Source organism: Seriola aureovittata, chromosome 16 (genome assembly GCF_021018895.1).
Source record: "Seriola aureovittata isolate HTS-2021-v1 ecotype China chromosome 16, ASM2101889v1, whole genome shotgun sequence".
NCBI classification, from domain to species: domain Eukaryota; kingdom Metazoa; phylum Chordata; class Actinopteri; order Carangiformes; family Carangidae; genus Seriola; species Seriola aureovittata.
The window spans coordinates 15,365,114-15,386,745 of NC_079379.1; the positions used below are offsets into that span (position 1 = coordinate 15,365,114).

The 21,632-nt window shown below is 41.1% G+C and overlaps 2 protein-coding genes across 2 annotated transcripts in view; both read left to right on the forward strand.

Annotated features, from left to right (window-relative positions):
• The window catches only part of sdc3 (syndecan 3), a 40,959-nt gene extending 35,387 nt beyond the window's left edge, over window positions 1-5,572 (forward strand). Inside the window, exons 4-5 of the mRNA XM_056399109.1 lie at window positions 305-494; window positions 2,510-5,572. Coding sequence (XP_056255084.1) covers window positions 305-494; window positions 2,510-2,676 — 357 coding nt within the window. The 3' untranslated portion in view covers window positions 2,677-5,572. The remainder of the gene's footprint in view (window positions 1-304; window positions 495-2,509) is intronic.
• Window positions 5,573-9,142: 3,570 nt separating this feature from the next.
• LOC130183864 (uncharacterized) lies at window positions 9,143-20,038 on the forward strand. Its single transcript, XM_056399596.1, has 9 exons — window positions 9,143-9,283; window positions 10,279-11,015; window positions 12,713-12,875; window positions 12,983-13,089; window positions 13,257-13,405; window positions 13,543-13,679; window positions 14,610-14,871; window positions 16,057-16,370; window positions 18,276-20,038. The coding sequence occupies exons 1-9, from the start codon at window positions 9,250-9,252 to the stop codon at window positions 18,728-18,730; spliced, it is 2,358 nt and encodes a 785-aa protein (XP_056255571.1). The 5' UTR covers window positions 9,143-9,249; the 3' UTR covers window positions 18,731-20,038.
• The last annotated feature ends 1,594 nt before the right edge of the window (window positions 20,039-21,632 follow it).

The following is a 21,632-nucleotide window of genomic DNA, read 5'->3' on the forward strand; positions in this document are numbered from 1 at the left end:
AATAATTTACAGACCAGTAATTTCCATGATTGGTGTGCATTTGTTTATTTGCAGCAGCTCTGCATTAAAGCATGATGCATTTAGATTTGTCTGGTTTTCCACATTGCAATTACGCTGCCAGATTTTATGAAGTGCGTATATGTGTTGGATAATATGCAACTTTCCACCAGTCAGAATATACAGAGGCTCATTGTTTCAAATGTGAACATGTGCCATGGAAAGTATAACGGCTCCATGAAACAAATGTGATTACATCAAATGTAAATTTCCTGTCGTTAGTCTCATTTTTCTTTCTCTGTCTCAGGAGAGTAACAACGAGGTGGGCGCTGCAGGACCAAGTGGAGATTTCGAAATCCATGAGGATCGCCGCAATGACCTTGGTCGCGGTGTAATGCCAGGAGATCCTGATCTGGTCGGCAACACAGTGGACGGAGGAAGCTCTGCCGCCCAGCTGCCACAGAAGAACATCTTGGAGAGAAAAGAGGTCTTGATAGGTAAGAATATCTTTGTTTTGATGTTTTGTATGTCATGTCATGTCAAAATTTTTCTCCTGGTTGTTCAGATTTATGTCTGTTTGTCTCACTGTTTGTCCGTCTGATCCATTCCCCTCTGTTATTTTGTCTTTCTGCCAAATAAACCTCTTGGTAATCACCTTGTAGATTGACAGATTACATTTCCCGTTGCCTCCTGTATTCTTTCCCTGCTTTTTGGGAGCTGCAGATATAAACTTTGTATTACCTCACATTCACGTAGTACAGATTCATCACCATAAGTGAATGTGCTACTTATCCCCGTTTGACCCGTTGAGAACAAGCAATCCTCTTCTTGGGTTATCCAACCCCTCCTTTCCCCCCTCTTTTTCTCATCATTTTCCCTCTGGGTAAATCCAATTTCTTTTCAAGTGCCCCCTCTCCTCATCCCAAAGAGCTGTTGTAGAAAGTGAGGGAGCAGCCAACTTGCCTGACCTGACTGGCTTTCTGTCTCTCCTTCAGCTGTTCTGATTGGTGGATTGCTGGCGGTGGTTTTCGCTGATTTCCTGGTCATCGGTAAAGAGCAGGAGGCAACAGACTTTAGAGTAGACTGTCTGTGATAGAACCAAATTACAACTACATGTTGAGCTGATAGCTTCATGTATAGTGCTGTACATACGTGCTCGTGCTATTCATTTTGGATTTTCTAGTGGAGTAACATGTTAAGGAAGATGCAAGTATTTACCATCTTTGACCTTTCACACTGATTCAGAAGACTTTTGGATTTTGATTAAGTTCCGATGAAACACACAATAATCATTCAGGCTTATTTTGACCCCGCCAGATATTTCATATCATACGGGACTTTGATTTTTTTGTTTTTATCTAATCTAGCATAATTATTTTAATCTATACAATGCTTCAGTACCATGTTCACCATCTTAGTTTAGCATGTTAGCATGCCAACAACTGCTAATTAGCACTAAACACAAAGTAAAGCTGAGGCTGATGTCATTGGTTTTGATCATAAACCAAAGAACTAGACCAATTAAATTTTTTGTCTTGATGTTCATGATGTTAAGCGAAAAGTAATGAGCTCATCAAGGTTTGTGCGACTCATGCTGAACAGGGGCATTAATGGCCGTCCATCCAATAGTTGTCAGGACATTAAAGCCTGGACCAAAGTGGAGGACTGATGGATGGACACTGCCCCCACTTGAGCAGTTTCTCATGTCCAACATTACAAATGTCTTCCTCAGTGAAATCAGAGATGGGAAATGTACATATTTATGCCAAGTATAAGGCAAAAACTGCTTTATCCGACAAAAAGAATATGCCTCCTTTTTAAAAAGGTTCAAGTGGATGAAATGGTGTGTCAAAAAGGTTCATTACTTTTGCAGTTCTGACAGAGCGTGGTGGTTATAATATTTTAAATAGCCCAGCTAGTGTATTCTGATATTGGCAGTAATGGGATAAACACAGTGAACACCTCCCACGTAGTGAATGGAAACAAATTGTTCCTCAAGCATTTAGGAAAATAACAGTTTGTTCTCCGTTTTGGCATCGATACCAATTACTTTAACGAGGGAAATTTTTTTTCCATTTGATAACCACACATTAATCTATCGCTCACAGTAAGAGTTCATTAGCGATGTGTGCAGTGGAAAGTGGGAGAATGCAGCTGCTGTGGATTGGTTACAGCAGCCCCATCAGGCTAAACTACTACGTAGCACTGCAGGGCTGCAATTTAGCACAAAACTGTTGGCAACACAGAACGTATGTTGGCACATTCAGGCTCATCAAGCTTCACTTAGCAGCCAGGTGATAGTGATGCTGTGGTAGCTTTGCTTTGCTTTCAGACTAAGGGTGTTTGTAAAGCAGCGCATGTTTGTAGTCTGTAGTCCACTGCAGGATGTAAAAGTGCCTCTAATGGTGTTTTAGTGTTTGTTTATGTGTATTTCTGTGTGTTTGTAGGATCTAGACTGTTATGTTCTGGAAAGGTTTTAAGATATCTACCCTGTTTTTCTGTCTTTCTTCAGCGGTGATAGTTGGAGGCGTGGTAGGCGCCTTGTTCGCCGCCTTCCTGGTGATGCTGCTGGTGTACAGGATGAAGAAGAAGGATGAGGGCAGCTACACGCTGGAGGAACCCAAACAGGCCACCGTCACTTACCAGAAACCAGACAAGCAGGAAGAGTTTTACGCATAACACTCGTACGCCAGAGAGACACCGCACACCGAGGGAGAGAGAAAGATGGAGAGACAGAAGAGAGAAAGATACTCTAAGCCCCCGTCCTCCTCCTCTTCCTCCTCTTCTTCGTCGCTCCCCCCTCATCTGCTCGCCTCTCCTCATCCTTCTCTCCACTCGTCTCCAAAACACTTGAGAGCGCCTTTCTCTCTGCGGACTTGGAACTTTCTTTTCAATGAAAACGAAAAAGAGGACAAAAAAAAAAAAAAATCCAAATATATTCTGAAAAAATAACACATACACACAAGATGTTTTTAAAGTAAATGTTGTTATTAATATTCTACAGATTCTCTTGTTCTGTATGTAATAATATGATTATTTTGTAGAAAAACAAAACAAAACACAAGCGCTTAACCTGTGTTTTCCAACACACAAAAAAAGTTCCTCTTCTGTTTTTATGGAGCGAATGAAAAGGCTTAAAAGAAAGAGGAGAGGAGAGGGGTGGAGCGAGCTGAGCGAGACACAAAAGAAAAAAAGAGCGTTTGGCTTGACTCTGCCCCTCACCCCCCCCCCCCGCCCCAAAAATACACAGAGCGTCTGGTTGGCCGCACAGAGCCCAGAGTCAAAGGTGAGAGGAAAGGTCTCTTTTGTGCCTTCCATCCCTCTGGTGCTCAAAGACACGCAAACGCACATCCATACAGCCACATATAAACACATGCTTACACACACACATGCATACACACACACTTGTATCTGCTTGAAGGTGGCTCTGACCTCTCTCTCTGTGCTCGGCCAACCAGAAAACGGTGCTCAACCTTCGGCGTGTTCCACAGCGTCGAGGAGCCGCTGTGGAAACACTGGCTGGTCGCATCGAAGTTTGCTCCGCGGCCCGTCTGCTCCTCTAAGCTGTACAAAGACTAGTTACGGATAGTAATAATAATCAATAATATATCAATGTTTTGGGCTGGATGGTGAACAATAATAATAATACCGTAATAATAATAATAATACTTAAGCAGGAGGATGTGTATTTAGCAGTTTAAAAAAGTTTATATGTAAATATTGTATCCTTTCTGGCATCACTAACCATCTGCATGATCATGAAGAGTTTTTATTCATCACATCTGTCATCACTTTAGATGAGCTGTGCTCTCATCAACCACATGCACACACACACACACACACACACAAACACACACACACACACACACACACACACACATACAGAGATATGCTTTCTGTGCATTTAAACACACCACATGGACTTTAAATATACTGTAGATCATATCATCCAAACACATATCAATCCCATCATCGTCGTCATCATCATCATCGTCATCATCATCATTGTGATAGTCATCACTTTTGATACGAGTGAGATCAGGTGGTTTCAATATGTTATTGATTAGTTATCGATCAGTTGCTGGTTGGTTTAGAGTTTGGTCTGTTTGTGTAAAAGCACAACTATGTGTCCAATCATCATTTCATCCGATACTCCCACCCTCACCTCCACCCTCCCCCCCACCCAACATCACATCATCTGCTATCCCCCACCCACACATCCTTTGCATGCCTCACTTTGTTTTTCTTCCATCATTGGCTCTCTGTTTGGGGATGGGAGGGGCCTCTGGGAAGCGTGAGGGGCTTTATTGAAGACACAGGAAGTGTGAATCTGTGCAGGAAGTTGCTCCCACATGCACTAATTCAGTCAAAATTATAACTTATATCATAATTTAAAGCGTCGGTTATGAAAGGACTTTGAATCAGTGCTTATGGTCTCAACTTTAACCTGCGGGACCATTTTGGGGTAGGGGTAATAGGCTTAGGATTCGGTTTGGGAAGGGGAATGTGAGGAGACAGGAGGGCTGTGCTTCTATCTAAGAGATTGTAACAATAACCACACCAGTGCGTCTGGGCTAGTAGCTTCTATTATACTCAGTACTGTAGAACAAAAATGCATGGGAGTCAAAACTATACTAGTCTGGGTGTGTGTGGATGCCTGTCTGTGTGTTTTTGTCTGTGTGTATGTTTCAAAGAAAAAGAGGGGTGAGTCAAAGTTGGAATGTACTGTGGTTGAGTGTGTGTTTACCTACTCCAGCAGTTCTCACGCTCTTCCACAGACAGGTAACACACCTCTTCCACTCCTGTGTGTGTGTGTACGTCGCCTGCCCCCTCGCTAGTGTGTGAGAATATGTATGTATGTATGTGTGTGTGTCTCTAAACCTCATCTAAACCCGCCACCTGTGTGTATGTGTGTGTGTGTGTGTGTGTGTGTGTGTGTGTGTGTGTGTGTGTGTCTGAGTGCTTCACCTTGGTATTTCACAGCAGACTCTTGTGTACACTGACTAGCCTGTCGATGTGTGTGTCTGCGTGTGTTTAGTCTGTTCACTGCTGAATGTGGGGCAGCTGGTCCCTCACAGTGGCTTTCACACACACTGACTGTGTCTTTTCACTGTCTGTCTGTCTGTCTGACTCTGTCTGTCTGTCTCTCTGTCACAGGACAGACAGACAGACAGGCAGCACGCCACTTTCTCACAGGCAGGAATGATCTTAACATGTACTGTCTTTTCTAAAGTGACTGTCAAAGTGTAAACATGTGCGTTTGTACCCATATAAGCCTGCGTAGCCAAATAAGATGTGTGTGTGCGAGTAAGGGAGAGAGAGAGATAGAGAGAGGGTGAATTTGTATGTGTGTAAGTGTAGGTATGCGTGTGCAAGTGTGTGCGAATGAAGCCTAATGGAGGCTACACTACTCTATGTTTGCTGTTCCCATTCCTGTTTTTATACATTTGCATTTTTTTAAGGCTGAGTTTCTGTCATTGGCTGAGTGAGCGAGAGGAGGCAGATCCTCCACGCCACCGCCCTGTCACTAATCTGCCACTCTGTTCCAAATAAAAAACCTGATTGGGTAAATCTCTCCTCTTGTCTTTTTTAAGTATGAAAATAGCAAATAGCAAAAGACTAACTTAGTTTGGTTTGATCAATAACCCAAAAATTGAAGAACAGTCACATGACACTCCCAATATGCACTTTGTTTAACACGTTTTTTTCCCCATTATTATCACCAGCAGTGGAACGTATCTTATTACAACTACTCCATCTCCTATTGATGTCACCTGCAGCTACAGCTCAAATTAGATTAAACACAACTTGATTTAAAATGTGTGCCCTGTGAGGATGATATGAACTAAAAGAATGCTGATTTTTGAAGCAGGGTTGTCCCGACAAAGTTGGGCTAAAATATTAGGGCAATGCAGAGCCCACTTAAGTCTATATTGTACTTTAGTGGTGCTAATACCCTGTAACAAATGTAACATTTATCAAATAATCAAAACCAGTTAACACGCAGTGAACCTGCCTGTGAGGGCCAAGGTAATCCAGCTTTGTTCATTGATATAATTTTGCAGTTTTTTCATATATAAACACTTAGTTTAGTGTCTTCCAAGATCAGCAATTCCACCTTTACCTTTTGATGAAGCATTGTAGCAAGAAGGTCCTGGGTTTGAACTGGGCCTGTCAGTGAGGAGTTTGCATGATTTGCTCTGGTTTCTTCTTAAACACAGTTCAGTTTGGGTTAACTGGCAACTCTGAATTGCCCTTAGGTTTGATTGTAAGTGTGGTTATTACTGTATGTGTCAGCCCTGTGATAGACTGATGACCTCTCCAGGTCTTCCCTGATTTCTGCTGGGACACGCTCCAGCCCCCTGTGACCCTGCCTAAGGATAAGCAAGTATATATAATTGATGGAAGGACTTTAAAAATGGCAGGAATGACACAGTGAGTGACAATTATACTAAAATGGCCCAATCACAAGAATGCTGAAGTTTAGGAAGCTCTTTTCAATCATAAAGCAAACTGTGAAAAAAGAAGCTTTTCTGTAGCATGTAATCAAATCAAATCAAAATATTGCCAGAATACCCTGTTGACCTTTTCACTATCACCAGTTATACCAGGTAGCCTACTTGTAAAACTCACAACTACTCTTGATTCTGAATGAGTAATATTTTAGTTACGCGCCATTGATTTGACTTCATTAACTGCACTCTCACCACCCCCTAATTAAAACTACAGTTAATTTCTACGTGGATTAATGTGAAGCCATTGATTTAAAAAGTTGGTTCACTCAAAATACAAAAAATATATTTTCTCAGTATCCTCTAGTTGTATGTAGAGGTGCAGTTAATTTCTTTATGTATATGTCCAATTTTAAGATGTCTGTCTCTGACATTTCTGCTTTCACATCAATCCAATTCGTGTCTGCACCTCAACAATAAAACATGTTTTAATCCAGAGAACAGACTATCAACATTACAACTTCTCTTGGTAGAGAGTACTGCAAAACTGTCATTGTGGTTTTTGGATTATCCAAAGTAACCAGGACATTGTTGCTGGAAAGACACACTACTGTTGAATTATTTAAATGTAATTTTTCAATGCTGTGAGCATTATAAATTAAATTCTATTCGTCTCCATTTCGCCGCTGTGGAGGAAGAAATCTCAGAGATACATATCTCAAAACCTGGACAAATTATCTGCATGGCCAATATGTTTCTTGAGCAAACTGACTCTTTAAATTCTTGGTCTGTACTGAGACTCTTCTCTGAGTCCCAGGTTTTGTTCATTGGGTCGCTCAGGACTCAGCAGTGTTTGGTCAAACCGGTGGATAAAACAGGCTCCTCAGATTGGAAATATATTTTAGTAACGCACATTCAAAAGAACTCACATGTAGACATGAAGTCTCGCTCCGCTGTTATCACACACCGGCCTTAGCGTGGCCTACATACCATTTCTAACCCACTGACATTACACGCAACCCTGTATGCCTCGATACTACATCTGACAGAGCTACTGTGTATGTGGCTATAAGTATGATCACAGCCTCTTAACACCCCATTTGCACTTGCTGAACTCAGTAAACCCTCATGGGAGAAACAGTCTGAGATGTTATAATTCTTAAGTCATCACATAAAAATGTACTTATGAAATAATTAGATAAACTGACATTGGGGATTTGTGAACACACAGGAAAGGGCATTATTCTAAATTGGTCTTTAGTTTACATTCTTAGCATCATACCAGATGAGACCAAAGTCAGTTGAAGTGGAGAAGTACTAATGGGTCTGCAGATGGCCTTCCCTTGATCCAGAGAAGACAACAAGCTGTCCTGGCCTTGGGTAGAGGGCTGCTGATATGGAAATCTTGCCTTTACACAGAGGATGAAGGGGGGTTGCGTGTGAATTGACTTCTGTTAGGGAGGGGTAGAACAGAAGAATGAAGGCTCTACCCTTGCGTTGGGGTAGACAGGAGCTGGTTTACGTGTCTGGGGTCCAGCCAGTACCCCATCTGGTGGGTAACGGAGGAACAACTGCAGTTAAGAAAAACTGACCAAGAACCTGAATTTAACCTTGAATTTTCACACCCGACACGCGGTAATTAGGATTGGGAGCTGTTATATGTGTATGCTTTATTTTATTAAACGTGTCAGTTGGTACATTTTGGGCTTTTGGTGGTGACAACTGGTGATAATGGGTTGAAAGCAGACATTGCTTTGTTTTTAGGGGTCGTCAGCTAAGTTCTTGATGCTCTTCAGCCAATAAACCCTTCCTTTGGGTTTCTGGTGTTTATATGATTGAATTTAGATTTCAGGACATATAAATGTAAGTATTAAAGAAATTGAATGAATGAATTCCTGACTATGTTCAACAGTTAAGTCAACCTTCAGTGAAAACCCAATACATATTAAAATGCGTTTAAGAGCTCAAGTTTCACAATAATCTTGTTTTTAATAACCTATAATATAATTTTATGGTGATTTGATTCACAGGAGTATGATCGTTTTCAATTATAGCCTACACACATTTTTTTTTCATTTTAGATGCCCGGTCCCATGAAAATAGCTGTTGAAATACAATTGTCAGTTTTAGGAAGATACTACAGATATCATTCACACCATCAGTGTTGCATATTGTTGTGACACTATGGAAGTTATGGAGAGATCATTTAGTTTTATCACTGAGTATAGATGCACTGTGTACTACACTACATATTTTATTTTTCATGTCATGTTATAGGCCTCACCTGTGTATATGAACATGTAAGGGGGATTAGGGTGATAAAACAAAAATAAATTAAATGCGAACCATGTAAATCTTAGGTATTGTATAAGTTATTTGTGGCACATTCAGGTTGATTTCTTGCTCGTAATTGTTGATTCGTGAAATATATATATATATATATATATATATATATATAAATTAGGGTCAAAATATCAAATTTGTTAAAACACAGAGTCAGAATTCAAGACATAGTCAGTAAATCAAACAATTGCTCTTTCCAAACTAATGGCACTTGGGGTACAAATATTGTTTGTATTTATCTCTGCTGATTGTATCAGGTTTGGTGAGGACCTGTTCTGGTCGCTGATTGGCTGGTTCATTTCAACGCGATAATTCTCCGTCACACTGCTGGGGTAGGTAATCAATCAATCAACCTCATTAGCTTCCAGTCCGGGAGCAATTCGCTTCGTGACCCTGCGCGGCTTAATTGATTATTAGTACACGTTTATTGGTTTTGACGCTGGTGTGAGGCGCTAATATGGATGAAGACTGTGATTCAGCTGAAGATTTCGGTAAGGCCATTTAATTGAGGCAAACTGCTGTAATCATGTACTGGCAATTGACACCTTCGACCAAAGACATACAAGTGAACGTCTTTATCATTTCAGCTTTGAAAGACTTTTAAAACTTTCTGGGTGTATTTAAAGCTCATAATCTTTCCTGCGAGGTGCAGCTCCCCGTGCTGCTCGGATCCACAGAGACAAATTAAGAATTTAAACTCCGTTATTAACATTCACGACCCGGTGTTTGTAGACGGGGACAGGTTAGCCGGGTTAGCAGCAGCTAGCCGGTCCGAGTTAATTAACGGTCAGGTGAGGTGCCTGCACAGCTGGGACACTAATTAAGTCACTGCAGGCTGCAGCTCCTCCAGAGGATGACGTTTATCAGGTTTCAGTCAACCTGCAGGTCACAACATGACTCATGAAATATGAAAGGAATAACTCCTCTAACATGATCAAGTTATTTCTTACAATATAGGCAGTGGTTATGGTTTAAGAATCAATATTTATGGACTCCAGGGATTTTAATTCAAAAATCTAATCTAAAAATCTAAAACAAAATCTAATAGAATAGGTTACAATATATCTTAAAAGATAAGTGAGTGTGAAAATAGTTGCAAACATGGCCCTTAGCCAGGATCTTAGATATTCAGAGGTGTGTGTATCCCATGAAATCTCTAAAATGTTTTTATTATTTAGAATTGTCACATTTTATTTATTCAAGGACCTGTTTCATTATATTTTCAGTACTTTTTTTTAACTACATTCACAGTACAGCTGAAACAGTTAGTTTGTTGACAAAAAATTAATCAACAACAATTTTGATGGTCATTTAAATAAATTTTTAATCAAAAATGCCAAAAATCCTTTTATTCCATGGAATGTTTTGCTGCTTTTCTATGATAGTAAATGATAGTAAACTTTGGTTTTGGAGTGATGGCTCGATGGTTCGAGGCTTCACAGAACCTGCAGAAAAATAAACAACCTCTCACTTCACTCTGTTGCAGACTGTCCAAGCCTTCTGTGTGAGGAACTGGAGGATCTGGAAACAAAGAATGATCAATGGAGGATGAGGAGGAGGAGAGAAGGAGAGGAGGAAGTGTTTAATCAGAGGGAGGATGAAGAGGCGGGAGAGGAGACACATCGTGCAGAGAAGGAGGAGGAGAAAGAAAAGAAAATGTCCAAAAGGGAAGTGATGGTGACAGAGGGAGAAGAGGAGGAGCAGGTGAAGCCAGAGAGTAGGCTGGAAGTGGAGGAGGTACAGGAAGTGCAGATGGAAGACAACGAGACTGAAAACAACAGGAAAACTATTTCGGATAACCCACAGAATAAAGAAACAAAAAGTTTAGAAGAGAAAGATGAGCAGAAAAAGAGCAGGAAGAGGCGAGCTAAGAAGCAAAGCGAAAGAGTGAGAAACAGGAGAGGAGTAAAAGAAGTCAGTGAGAGGTTTGAGGAGGAAAAGAAGAGTCAGATACAGGAGTTATCAGCGATGAGCTCAGAGGAGAGCTGGGCTCTGTCGGAGCCTCCCTTTGGACTGATGAACAGCTGTGACTTGTCCGACCCCATCTACCTGGGTTGTGGGGGGGTGGGGCCGTATTGTCCCCCAGTTCCTATCCCGCTGCTGTACTCTGCACAACCCCCAGTCCCGAATCAACCTGCACCTCCTCAGCCCCACGGGGCAAAAAGGCCTCACAGCCCCCTTCTGCCTCACAGTCTCCCCCAACAAGGCCCACCGCCTCTTGAGGTGAGAATAGAATAGGATAGATGAGTTAGCATTGCATTTCTATAGCATCTCATGATGGATAGTTTTAAAACAAAACTTGTCTAAACCTGGTGCCTGCATTACCCACAATGCAATGTAACCTCTGACTGTTGGGGTAGAGATTCAGTTGTGTTATGCTAGTAGTGGCTATGTAGCTTCAAGCCTTTACAAAGTTTATTATGTTCAGTTTTTGTTGACGTTGGCAGACGTATAAACTCAAATATGTTTTCATTCTTGAGGTTAGTAGTGTTGTGCGGGACGACATTATATTGAGAGCTGTTCAAATTTTTTTATTCTCCCTATTTACAGACGTGGATCGGTGAAACTTTTGGATGTTAGGAAGACAATAGAATAAAGTCCTTTGGGTTTAGATAATGTTTTGCTGAAGAGCATGAAGTCAGACACTTAAGCATGTTCTAGTAAAGATCTCCAGGTCTCTAATGATAACTAATATCTTGTGTTTAATCACAGTGTAGTGCATATGAAATGATGCACACCTACAACCGTCTGCAATTTTAATGATGCTGCTGTAAAATAACATCCCGGATTTAAATATTTGCCTCAGTGTGTGATGTAGTGTGATATTCGTAGGCGATAGAGCCTCATTGAAGCATTTGAACAAGCACACGCAGAATTTGATAATGTCAGACTGTGGCAGATCATTTCATCTATTTGCGCTGCTATGTGAGTGGAAGTGGGGAAAACTGATTATATTTTATCATTATTTGGCAGTATGACATACTGTTACCTACACCATGAAATTTGTCAGTAATCTATATTTTGTAGGAAAGCTTTGAGTCATAAGTAATCACAGATAAAGTCATGGGTTGAGCAACAGCAAGAAATTTCAATTCCCTTGATTTCAGGCCTAAGGGGCACTCTTTACAAAATAAAAGTAAGCAGAGAAGCAAACTTAAACCTTATAATCAGAAAAACTGCTTGGTTTGCTACAACGTCCATCTTGTTATTTGAACGGTGGATAGATGCCGATTATCTGACTGATTGGCAGGAATGTAATAATAAGCTTTTTGATTACCATTTAATTGTTTAATCCCTTTTTTCAAGCACAATTAGATTGTCCTAGCTTTCCCAAATGTGAGATGCTGCTTTTTCTTTTCTTAATTACAGTAAATTAAACTGTCAGACAAAATAAGCTATTTGAAGACAGTACCTTGGCCTCTGGGAAATTGCAATGGACATTTTTCTATATTTTGTGATGTTTAATTGACCAAACAATTTAGAAAATAATGGCAGATGAATTAAAAAAAATACTTATAACCTGCAGCCCTAGAGTATAACATACAGTATCAGTGTCACACACTGGAGGCGCACAGACAATACTGAAATTAATTACTTGGTCCTTGAAAATCTGAACAAGTTTCTATTTCCAAAAAGTCATTGTTGCATTGCCTTCTGTGGGCTGAAACATTCAACTGTGCAGCTCTTGGCACACATCAGGGCTGTTTTGGCAGACAAACATCCATGGTGACTTTTGATCTTCACCTCACTTTTTTACTTCCTCCAAACTAGTGTTCAGCTTTAAAGAAATATGATTATTGACTCGACTATTAGAAAATCATAATTTTAAAGTTAAAACACAGTAAAACAGACAAATTTCAACTGGTTGAATTTGGCTGAGATGATCAACGCAGAAGTAATGTTTGCCTGGTTCATGGTAGATGGAGATAACCCAGGTCTACTCCACCCGACGCTCCATCCGCTACAGCACCAGGGGCAGAGGCCGGGCTCTCAGCTTCCCTCTGCTGCCAGGGTTAGAGGCTGTGGACAGCTGCCTGCTGCCTCCTGCACCAAAGAAGAAAACACGAACACTCTACAGTACTGGTAACCGAATTGCCTGTTTGTCCTGGGGCGTTCAGATTTGACTTTGCAAATACTTGACATGCTTTGTGTGTGTATGTGCGTGTGTTTGCATGTATGCATGCGTGCAGATCAGTTAGAGCATTTAGAGGCCCTGTTCCAGGAGGACCACTATCCTGATGCAGAGAAAAGGAAAGTCATTGCGGCTTCAGTTGGCGTCACACCTCAGAGAATTATGGTTAGACAGCCATCCTTCTCTTTTGATCTTCTTTTTTACTCCTTTCCATTGATAAATTGGCAGTCTACTCTGTCCCTACTAACCTTCTATTTATCTCTTTGTCAAATTCTATTTTCTCTCCTGTTCACGCTTTCTTCATCTGTATGATCTGCTGTTCTGTGTCCCAGGTTTGGTTTCAGAACCGCAGGGCTAAGTGGAGGAAAGTAGAGCGGTCCATCACAGCAAAGGTTGAACACAGACAGAGTAGAGCTGGATGCAGCAGCAGCCCCCCACATCACCAAATCAACCCCACCCTGCCCACGTTGGCATCTAATAGGTCAGTAAACTCCCTTTTAGTTACAATATGTTCTTATGGCATTTTCAGGAGATTTTTTTTCTAACATAATGCAAAAATACTTGATATTATACTATTTGATGCATGACTTAATGTTAGTTATGTTTTCTCTTTTTCAGTAAGGGAGCACCCTCTTTTCCTGGTCACTTTGCCACCAAGCATCCCCAGCTTGTCCCTGCGGCACCCTCTTTCCCCACCCTATCTAACCAGACCCCACCCTCCTACAACAACCTGCTGGCCAGCCTCAACAGCCCAGGTATAGAAATCCACGTACATTCAGGCATACCACTCATAATGCATGAGGCTATTGTCCTCCATAATTATGACTCAAAATAAGTTTGGTGGCTCAGGACTATGCTATTTCCCTGACATAACCAGAGTCACAACACATTTGTTATTTTCTTGTGTGAAAATACAAGTTTTGCTAAATCATGACCTCAAACTAGATTATCTTAATTTTTGAATGTCAGTACAATCCACTAGCAGCAACATGGCACCTTCTTCATAGCTGGAGGTTTAGTAATCTTTGTTCAGAAGGGTAAAGAAAGTACAAAATTACAGTTTTTTACACTGTCAAACACTATCTAACTGTTTTGTTGTTGTACAAAGTCTAAGGTTGGACCTCAGCAAAAAAACTAGTAATCAATTTTACTAAAATGTAATGTGGTCTCATCCATCAAATTGCTATGCGTCACGTGTCCCTATATTTGCAATGACACATTCCTGTCAGACTTTTTAACATGAATGCTATATTTTTATTGTTTACCTGGCGATCAAGTAAGAATAAATTCACAGGGTTGTAAAATCTTGTTTCACAGTGTAATAATACAGTTGGGTTTCTTTTGGTCTGAATTGCTGCTAAGTGAATGTGCTACCTCAGAGTTGTAAGTGAGGGCACCTTAAATATTCATCATCTGTTTTCGCACAATTAAACATTTTATCAAAAATGAAATAAGCGGCTTTAAAAACAGTTTGTAGTGGGACCAGTCATCAGTCTTTGGTGTATTTTCCTGCTCATAAAAGGAGCTGTATTTTGATGCCATAGAAACACGTGATTTTAGTTGAGCAAGGTTCAAGCTCATTGCTCAGTGGATCTTCAAGCTGCATGTTGAAATAGTAAAACTCTCTAGAAACCCAGCTACAGTATTTCTTTAATCTCTGTTAATCTGTGTGTTTCATCTCCAAGGTCAATCCAGAGTGAGAGATGGGGCCCAGCACCAGCTTTCATCTCAGGGCGGGCTGACAGAATACCACCCCCGTCCTATGCACAGCCCTCCCCCCCTGCGGCGAGCCAGTCTCCCACTTTTCACAACGACGTACAATCCCTCCAACCCCACTCCACCTCTCCTTAACACCCCAGCTCACACGCCGCCTCTGTTTCTGGATGCTCTGGAGGGCGGCTCCACCTTGGCCCATCGTGACACCCAGTCTCTGCAGACGGACACCAGGTCAGTTCAGCTCAGCACACAGCAGACTGTGACATGAATGCTAGACGATGATTTGAACAGGGACATCGGGTACAAGAGATGACAGGAGGACAGACTGCAGACACGAGCAGGGATCCTGTGAAATACTGATATAATGATGGCTCACACAGTGCCTGTGGTGGTGGGGAGTCAGTTTCATCTGGCATGCTGAAATATTTCAGAAATCATGCTGAGAATCATCTCAGTTAGAAATTGCTTTGTGCAAAATTATGTTTGTTTGTTTGACTACAATTATGTATCGTAGCACTAAAAAATCTCCCAATTCAAGCCAATGCTAAAACAAACAATGAATATAAATACATTTCCCAGCCCTGCTATTAAAGAGACTTAAAGGATCAGTTTGCCCAAATTATAAAATTACATATTTTTATTTGAATTACAAAAATAATATTTCCTTTATTTAAATTGTGTTCTGCTTAGTAATTGAAAACACTGTGCTTTTGATGTGAAATGTAATTTTCAAAACTTATAGCACAAAATACATTCATCTCCACAGTATTTGTGTGGTGGCATAAACCTCAGCTAGATTCGTGTAGATATAAGTGATAAATGAGTTTGTAGTTATGCTAGTGGCTTGGTGCCATCATCAGGTCAGAATTTTAATTTGGAGGTTCAAACCTGTTGAACATCAACAAGCTAGTGCTGCTACAGTGAGCATGTTTGCATGCAGATGTTTAACATTTAGCTCAAAGTACCACTGTGCCTAGTTATAACCTCACAGACTGATTGCATGGCTGGAGAGTCTTAGTCTTGCTGTAATTCGGATGAACTGACCCTTTAAGAGGGTGCTCTGATGACAGTTAGTGATTTACAAAGTGATTTACAAAATAATTATTATATATTTCAGAAGTTCCCAATCAATTTCTGTTGGGCCCCCTTTTGGATGAAGATCTTGATAGTCATTTCTGACAGTCCATTCACTGCTTTGCCAGGAGTGCAGTATTCAGCCTTCACTGAACACCAACTTGGAAACTCCATGCCTCCTAGTGTTGGAACAGAGCGATAAAAAGACAGATGCACTGGATCAGTTATATGGAAGTGTCTTGGCAGGTTTACAGTTTATGACCATATAGGCAACTCTGTTGTGACACAATTTATATTTAATATGTGTGTTTGTGACTGAACTCTTCTATGTGTTGTCCCCAGTTCTCTGTTTGACTTTGGGGAGAAGCTCGATTACCTGACGTCCAACCAACAGAACAGTCTGTCTTACCAGCTCCAGACCTCCTACCCAACCAGCCAGCCCCAGCACCAACCTCAGGCATCTCTACCCCGCATGGCCTACCTTACTCCCTCCCCCTACCTCACCCCCAACCCTCCAGATTCCAACCCTACCTCCTACCTGACCTTTGGCCCTGGAGGAAACTCCACTGGGGTGGTGACCTACTCCACAGGAGGCCACGCCTACTTCCAGTCCCAGAGTGCTGGACAAATAATGCTGCAGTCCACTGGGCATCATGGTGAGTCACTTTGATTTGATTTGATTCATTTATTTATGTAGCCAAAAAATACACCAGTCAAGGGGTTAACATGTGAAAGTGAGTGGTCCCAAAAATGGAAAAAATGCTACAAAACATCAAACAACATAGTCATACATCATTACAGTATAAACCAAAAAATAAATATCCACACATAAAATTGTAATTTATCTGGATATCCATAAATAAAAGATATTCCAATAAATAGTAAAACTTAATTTACAACTTGCCTTACTCCATAAATAAACCTGTAAAGGCACCTCTAAAATTTCTTCTTTCTGTCAACTTGTGACAAGACGTGTGTATAAAAAAGGACCATCTGTCTACATTATTTACATGAGGTATTATAAATGATTGCACTGTCTCTGATGTTAAAGTCACCCCATTCAGTCATAGTTGTGAATGACTTTTACAACTGTAAATTTCCATTTCAAGGTTTTCTTTGATGATAAGTGTAATGTTACTCAACATGGGAATCCTATATGATAATTACATGTGTAATTATTTAAACTTAGACACTCAGGGCCAGAGGCATAATGACGTAATGGTTTATATGGGTATAGGGAACGCAATATACATGAACACAATATCTCAGTAACGTCCTGAGGGAATTTCTTCAAATTTGGCATAAAGATTCACTTGGACTCAAGATGAACTAGTGAGGTTTGTTGGTCAAAGGTCAAGGTCACGGTGACTTCACAAAACAAGTTTTTGGCCTCTTGAATGTGATATCTGAAGGCCGCCGTGAGAGAATCTCTTGAGATTTGGCACAAATGTTCACTTGAACTCAAAGATGAAGTGATCAGATTTTGTCGGCAAAGGTCAAAGTCCAAGGTCACAGTGACATCATGTTCTTGTGACTGCGATATATCAGGAATGCCAGGGAGCATTTCATCACATCTAAAACAAACATTCACTTGGACTCAAGGATGAACTGATTAGAATTTGGTGGTCAGAGGTCAAAGGTCAAGGTCAGTGTGACCTCACAAAACATGTTTTTGGCCATAACTGACAAATTCATAAGCTTATTATGACACAATAACACAAATGTCTACTAGCATAAAATGTGTGATGAAATTTTATATCCAAAGGGTCAAAGATCAACTACATTGTGACATCATAATGTTATGCCAAAAAACTTCTGGCCATTATTCAACACTGGAACTCAGGAAGGCGAGATTATGATCATATTTCCTGCAACTTGGCTGGTTGGCAAAGGCATACAACCGCGAGGCGGTAATTCTAGTACACTATCAGCCCAGAGATTTCATAACATCCAAGGCTTGGAAAAGAAAATGAACAGGACTTTTTTTTCTGGAATAATTCTCACTTTGCTTCTCTGCTGCAGTCAGGTAACGAGCAAGAACCGCACCATCAATTGAGAGTCAAATATAGTTGTTTGTTTATTTTGATGTTTTTGCCTTTTATTAATAGGGACAGTTAACCTGTAAACGTAGGGAGAGAAAGGGAAGTGACATTGCACAAAGGGTCCCTGGCTGAAATAAGGAAAATTTCTGTTATATGGTTTATGTCTTCGCCACTTGACACCAAGACAATCCAATAAAACTGTTAATTGAATATGAATTTTTGAGTAAAGATTGGCAGATGAGAGTGGTGGAGCAGGATGATGTCTGTGGGGTGGGGAAAGCTTTGAGGAAGAGCTGCCAAGCTCTGGGGCACAGCCAATGTCAGGACGCTAATGAAAGATAAGGGATGAGAAAGAGAAAGGAGGAGTTATGGTGGGCACAGAAAACAAAACAAACAGGTATGTAGGGCAGGTAAGCATTTTTAGATGTATGATAGGAAGAGAATTATTTTCAGCTAAATTATCTCTAATAAAGCTCAGTTGTCACATGTCTATTTGGATCTGTGTGTGTTTCCTTTCAGGTGGGATCACAGCGTACCAGTCATACCCGTGGGGAAGCATGTACAGTCAGCCAACCATGCATCAACGTACTCAGTGCCCTCCAACTTACCCTGCCAGCTTGGGGGTTGCTCGAGACCACCAGCCACCCTCCTCCACCACCCTGCCTCCACCCTCATTCTATCCCCGGGGGGATCTCGGGCTCTCACATGCAAACTCCCAGCGCTCATCACACACCCAGACACACACCACCAGCAGCAGCAGCAGCACCACCTCCCTCCCACCTGTGTCCACCCTGCGGCCCTCACACCTCAGAGCAGAGAGCACTCCAACCAAGGTTGTATCCCTGTTGCCTTCTCAGGTCAGCCCTACTTCTCCAGAAAGCTCTCCAGTGCCCCCTTGTGTCAAGATTGAGTATGACAGCCCCCGAGAGATTCACAGCCACTTCCACTGTGACTTCTCCCCCATACATTTTTGACCATATATTTGTGGGTGCCTGAGAGAGTGTGTGTTTAAAGTATCTGTGTAAGTATGTCCCGTGTATCTGAGAAAGTTTCTGTACTTTCTATAGTCTCTATTTCCATAATCATTAGGATGCTATCAGTATTAATATTAATGTCAGCAGGCTAGGTTGGGCTGCATTTAGCTGGGATGCAATAAATGCTCACTGTTCTGTTAATCTTTTATTCCTGCATTTAATTTGCTTTGCCATGATTTCAATTAAGGATTCCCAACCTTTTTTGCTCCGCTGACTTTTTTTATTTCATTTTTGTTGTGGGCTGGAGGGACGGTGGTTGGGGGTGGTGGGGTAAGGTAACTGTTCTCCATATCCCATCAGAATATGCATGCACGTTCACAAATGAGCGTTTTGACTGTTTAGTGGTCACCTCCAAACACATAAATAAACACTGATACCAACTTAGAGAATGACAGCGAGATAAAGTGAGACAGAAAAGAGACTGCACACGTTCATTTTAAGTCCCCTTATTTAACATTTATAAGCAGTATCTAAACATTTAATAAAAGGTTTAAGATACACTGTAATGTTGTATGCAGATATAAGTGTTTTTTATGCACTGTATTTGTCAACAACTATAACACTTCCTGTGGCCATCATGACAAGATGGCATATAAACAGACAATGATTGATATTACAATAAAACACAGTTTTGATAATATAAAATATATCTTCACTGAAGTTATAACTGTTGACAAATATTGTACATTAAAAGTGTTGCCCAGAAACCTAACTTAGTTTGGTTCATATTTAAATAAGGTCACTTACAAAGAAATAAAATTACAGATAGACTTCTCAAGATCACTGAGGTCAGGTTTCATGTCCAGCTGAGTGATGCAAAGGTGGTGATGACACACAGGTTATCCTGTACGCTTATGATTGGCTATAGTTGATAATATACATTGTTGTCAGTGTATTGCTGGACATGACAAAGAGTGATTAGGATAAATGCAACAAACAGACTGGCCAAAGTTCAGTATAATTACTGCACAATTGGATAGATAGATACTGTGTTAATCCCAGAGGAAATTCTAGGAAATTCTAGCATCAGTTATATAATCAAAATTCAGCTTTGTCATATGGTTTACTTGTGGCCATATTGCGAGTGTTCCAGGGCCCAGTAACGGTCCACAGTCCAGGTGTTGGGAACCTTTGATTGACATGAGATTTGATGCTTATGACTCATTTCAGATGAGCCGTTAGGCCACAAGAGGGCACTGTTCTTTTGTGTGAGACAACTGCATACTATGATGTATTAAACAGCTTATTGTTTCTCTGGGGGACCTCTGTGGTGGTGGTGGTGGGGGATATGTGACAGTCTCTAATCCGATGGAGAAGAAGAATGACAGTTGTTTCTGGGGTAGAGGTATCCCAGACGATCAGTGACGCAGCCTAAATCCTTAATCTGTGTTGCCATCTGCTGTGCTCACACATTTACTGCACTTTCTGCAGAGTTTATTCTTAGTATGCGAGTCAGTTGCAGGGGATAGCGGAAACCAAATCCCTGTATGAAACTCCGCCTCTGAAAGAGCTGAAGGCATTTTCCTGAGACTAGAAAAGACATTTGGGACCAATGTGTCATTTTTGCTCTCAGCAGTCAAAGTAAAACAAAAAGTTTCTTGTTTTAACTCTCGTTAATATTCCTGGTTCATAGTCCTGCTGTATATAAAAAGTAAAGTTTGAAGTGAAGCTTGGATGACGTGGGAGTGAGAGAAGGAAGTGTTTGATGAGAGCGAGGAGGAGGTGGCAGGGACCAAGGGAGCAGCTAAAGGAGGAGGGAGATGGAGGAGTGAGGCAGTGTGTTGGTCTGGGAACAAGGGAGGAGAGCTGAGATGAGCTGTTGCTATGGGAGGAGGAAAGGATGATGGGTGGGCTCTGCCAGCAGGCGTGGGAGGGAGAAGAAGATGGGGATGAAGGAGGAGTGTGTTGTAGCACAGGAGGTTCTGGGATGAACAGAACTGTTGGTTATGTAACTGCTGTATTTGGGTTTTTAATGAACCTCTCTCTTCCTGCTCACTGGCTACTGAGCTGTTACTGTTGGCAGGAGGAGTGCAGCATAAACACACACACACGCAAATACACACATAAAAACTTAATTTGCAGTGCAGAAATTTCTCAAACTTGCTTGCATGAAGAAACACACACACAACGCATTCATTTCAGGAATGAAACCCCAAGAGTGAGAGCACTATTCAAACTTAGTACAGTCAAGTTTTTCCTCTGGATTGTAGTTATATTTATTTTTTATATATATTTGAAGCGTGTCATTGTGTATCTGTCTCTCAGTGTTGTGCACGCTTTTCAGATTTCCTCATATTCATGTGTCAGTGAGCTTACATGTGTTACTGAGGAGAGTTTCATGTAGTTTTAAGTTTGTAATGACTTTTTCCAGGACTTCCCTGGTGTGAACAGAGAGTGCTCAGAGCACAGCTGGAGCGCACGAGTGTGTGTGTGTGTCTGTCTGTAAGCATGTGTGTGTGCTTATGTGTTCATATGTGACAGTGTTTAAGTACAGGTATGGGATGCTTCAGTGCACCCCGATCCCGCCGTGTCAATATTTACTTAGTATTCTGAGAGTTGAAGAAAGGGAACTTGTTTCAATATTTATGGATGTGGTCAAACATGAAATCCTTGCAGTCATTCCAAACTCTGTGACAGTATGCACGCACACACGCAGACTGAGAAAAAAAGTCAAAGAAAACCTTGCACTGTTTGGATTCAGTCAAGTAATGGAGTTTATTGATATAACTGATTGAAAGTAATAATGTTGGTTGTGGGACAAAACCGAAACACGGTTTGGAGATCCTCCAGTCCTCTGGTTCAAATAGCATTAGGGTGTTGATTTTTCGTTTGTTTTTAAATG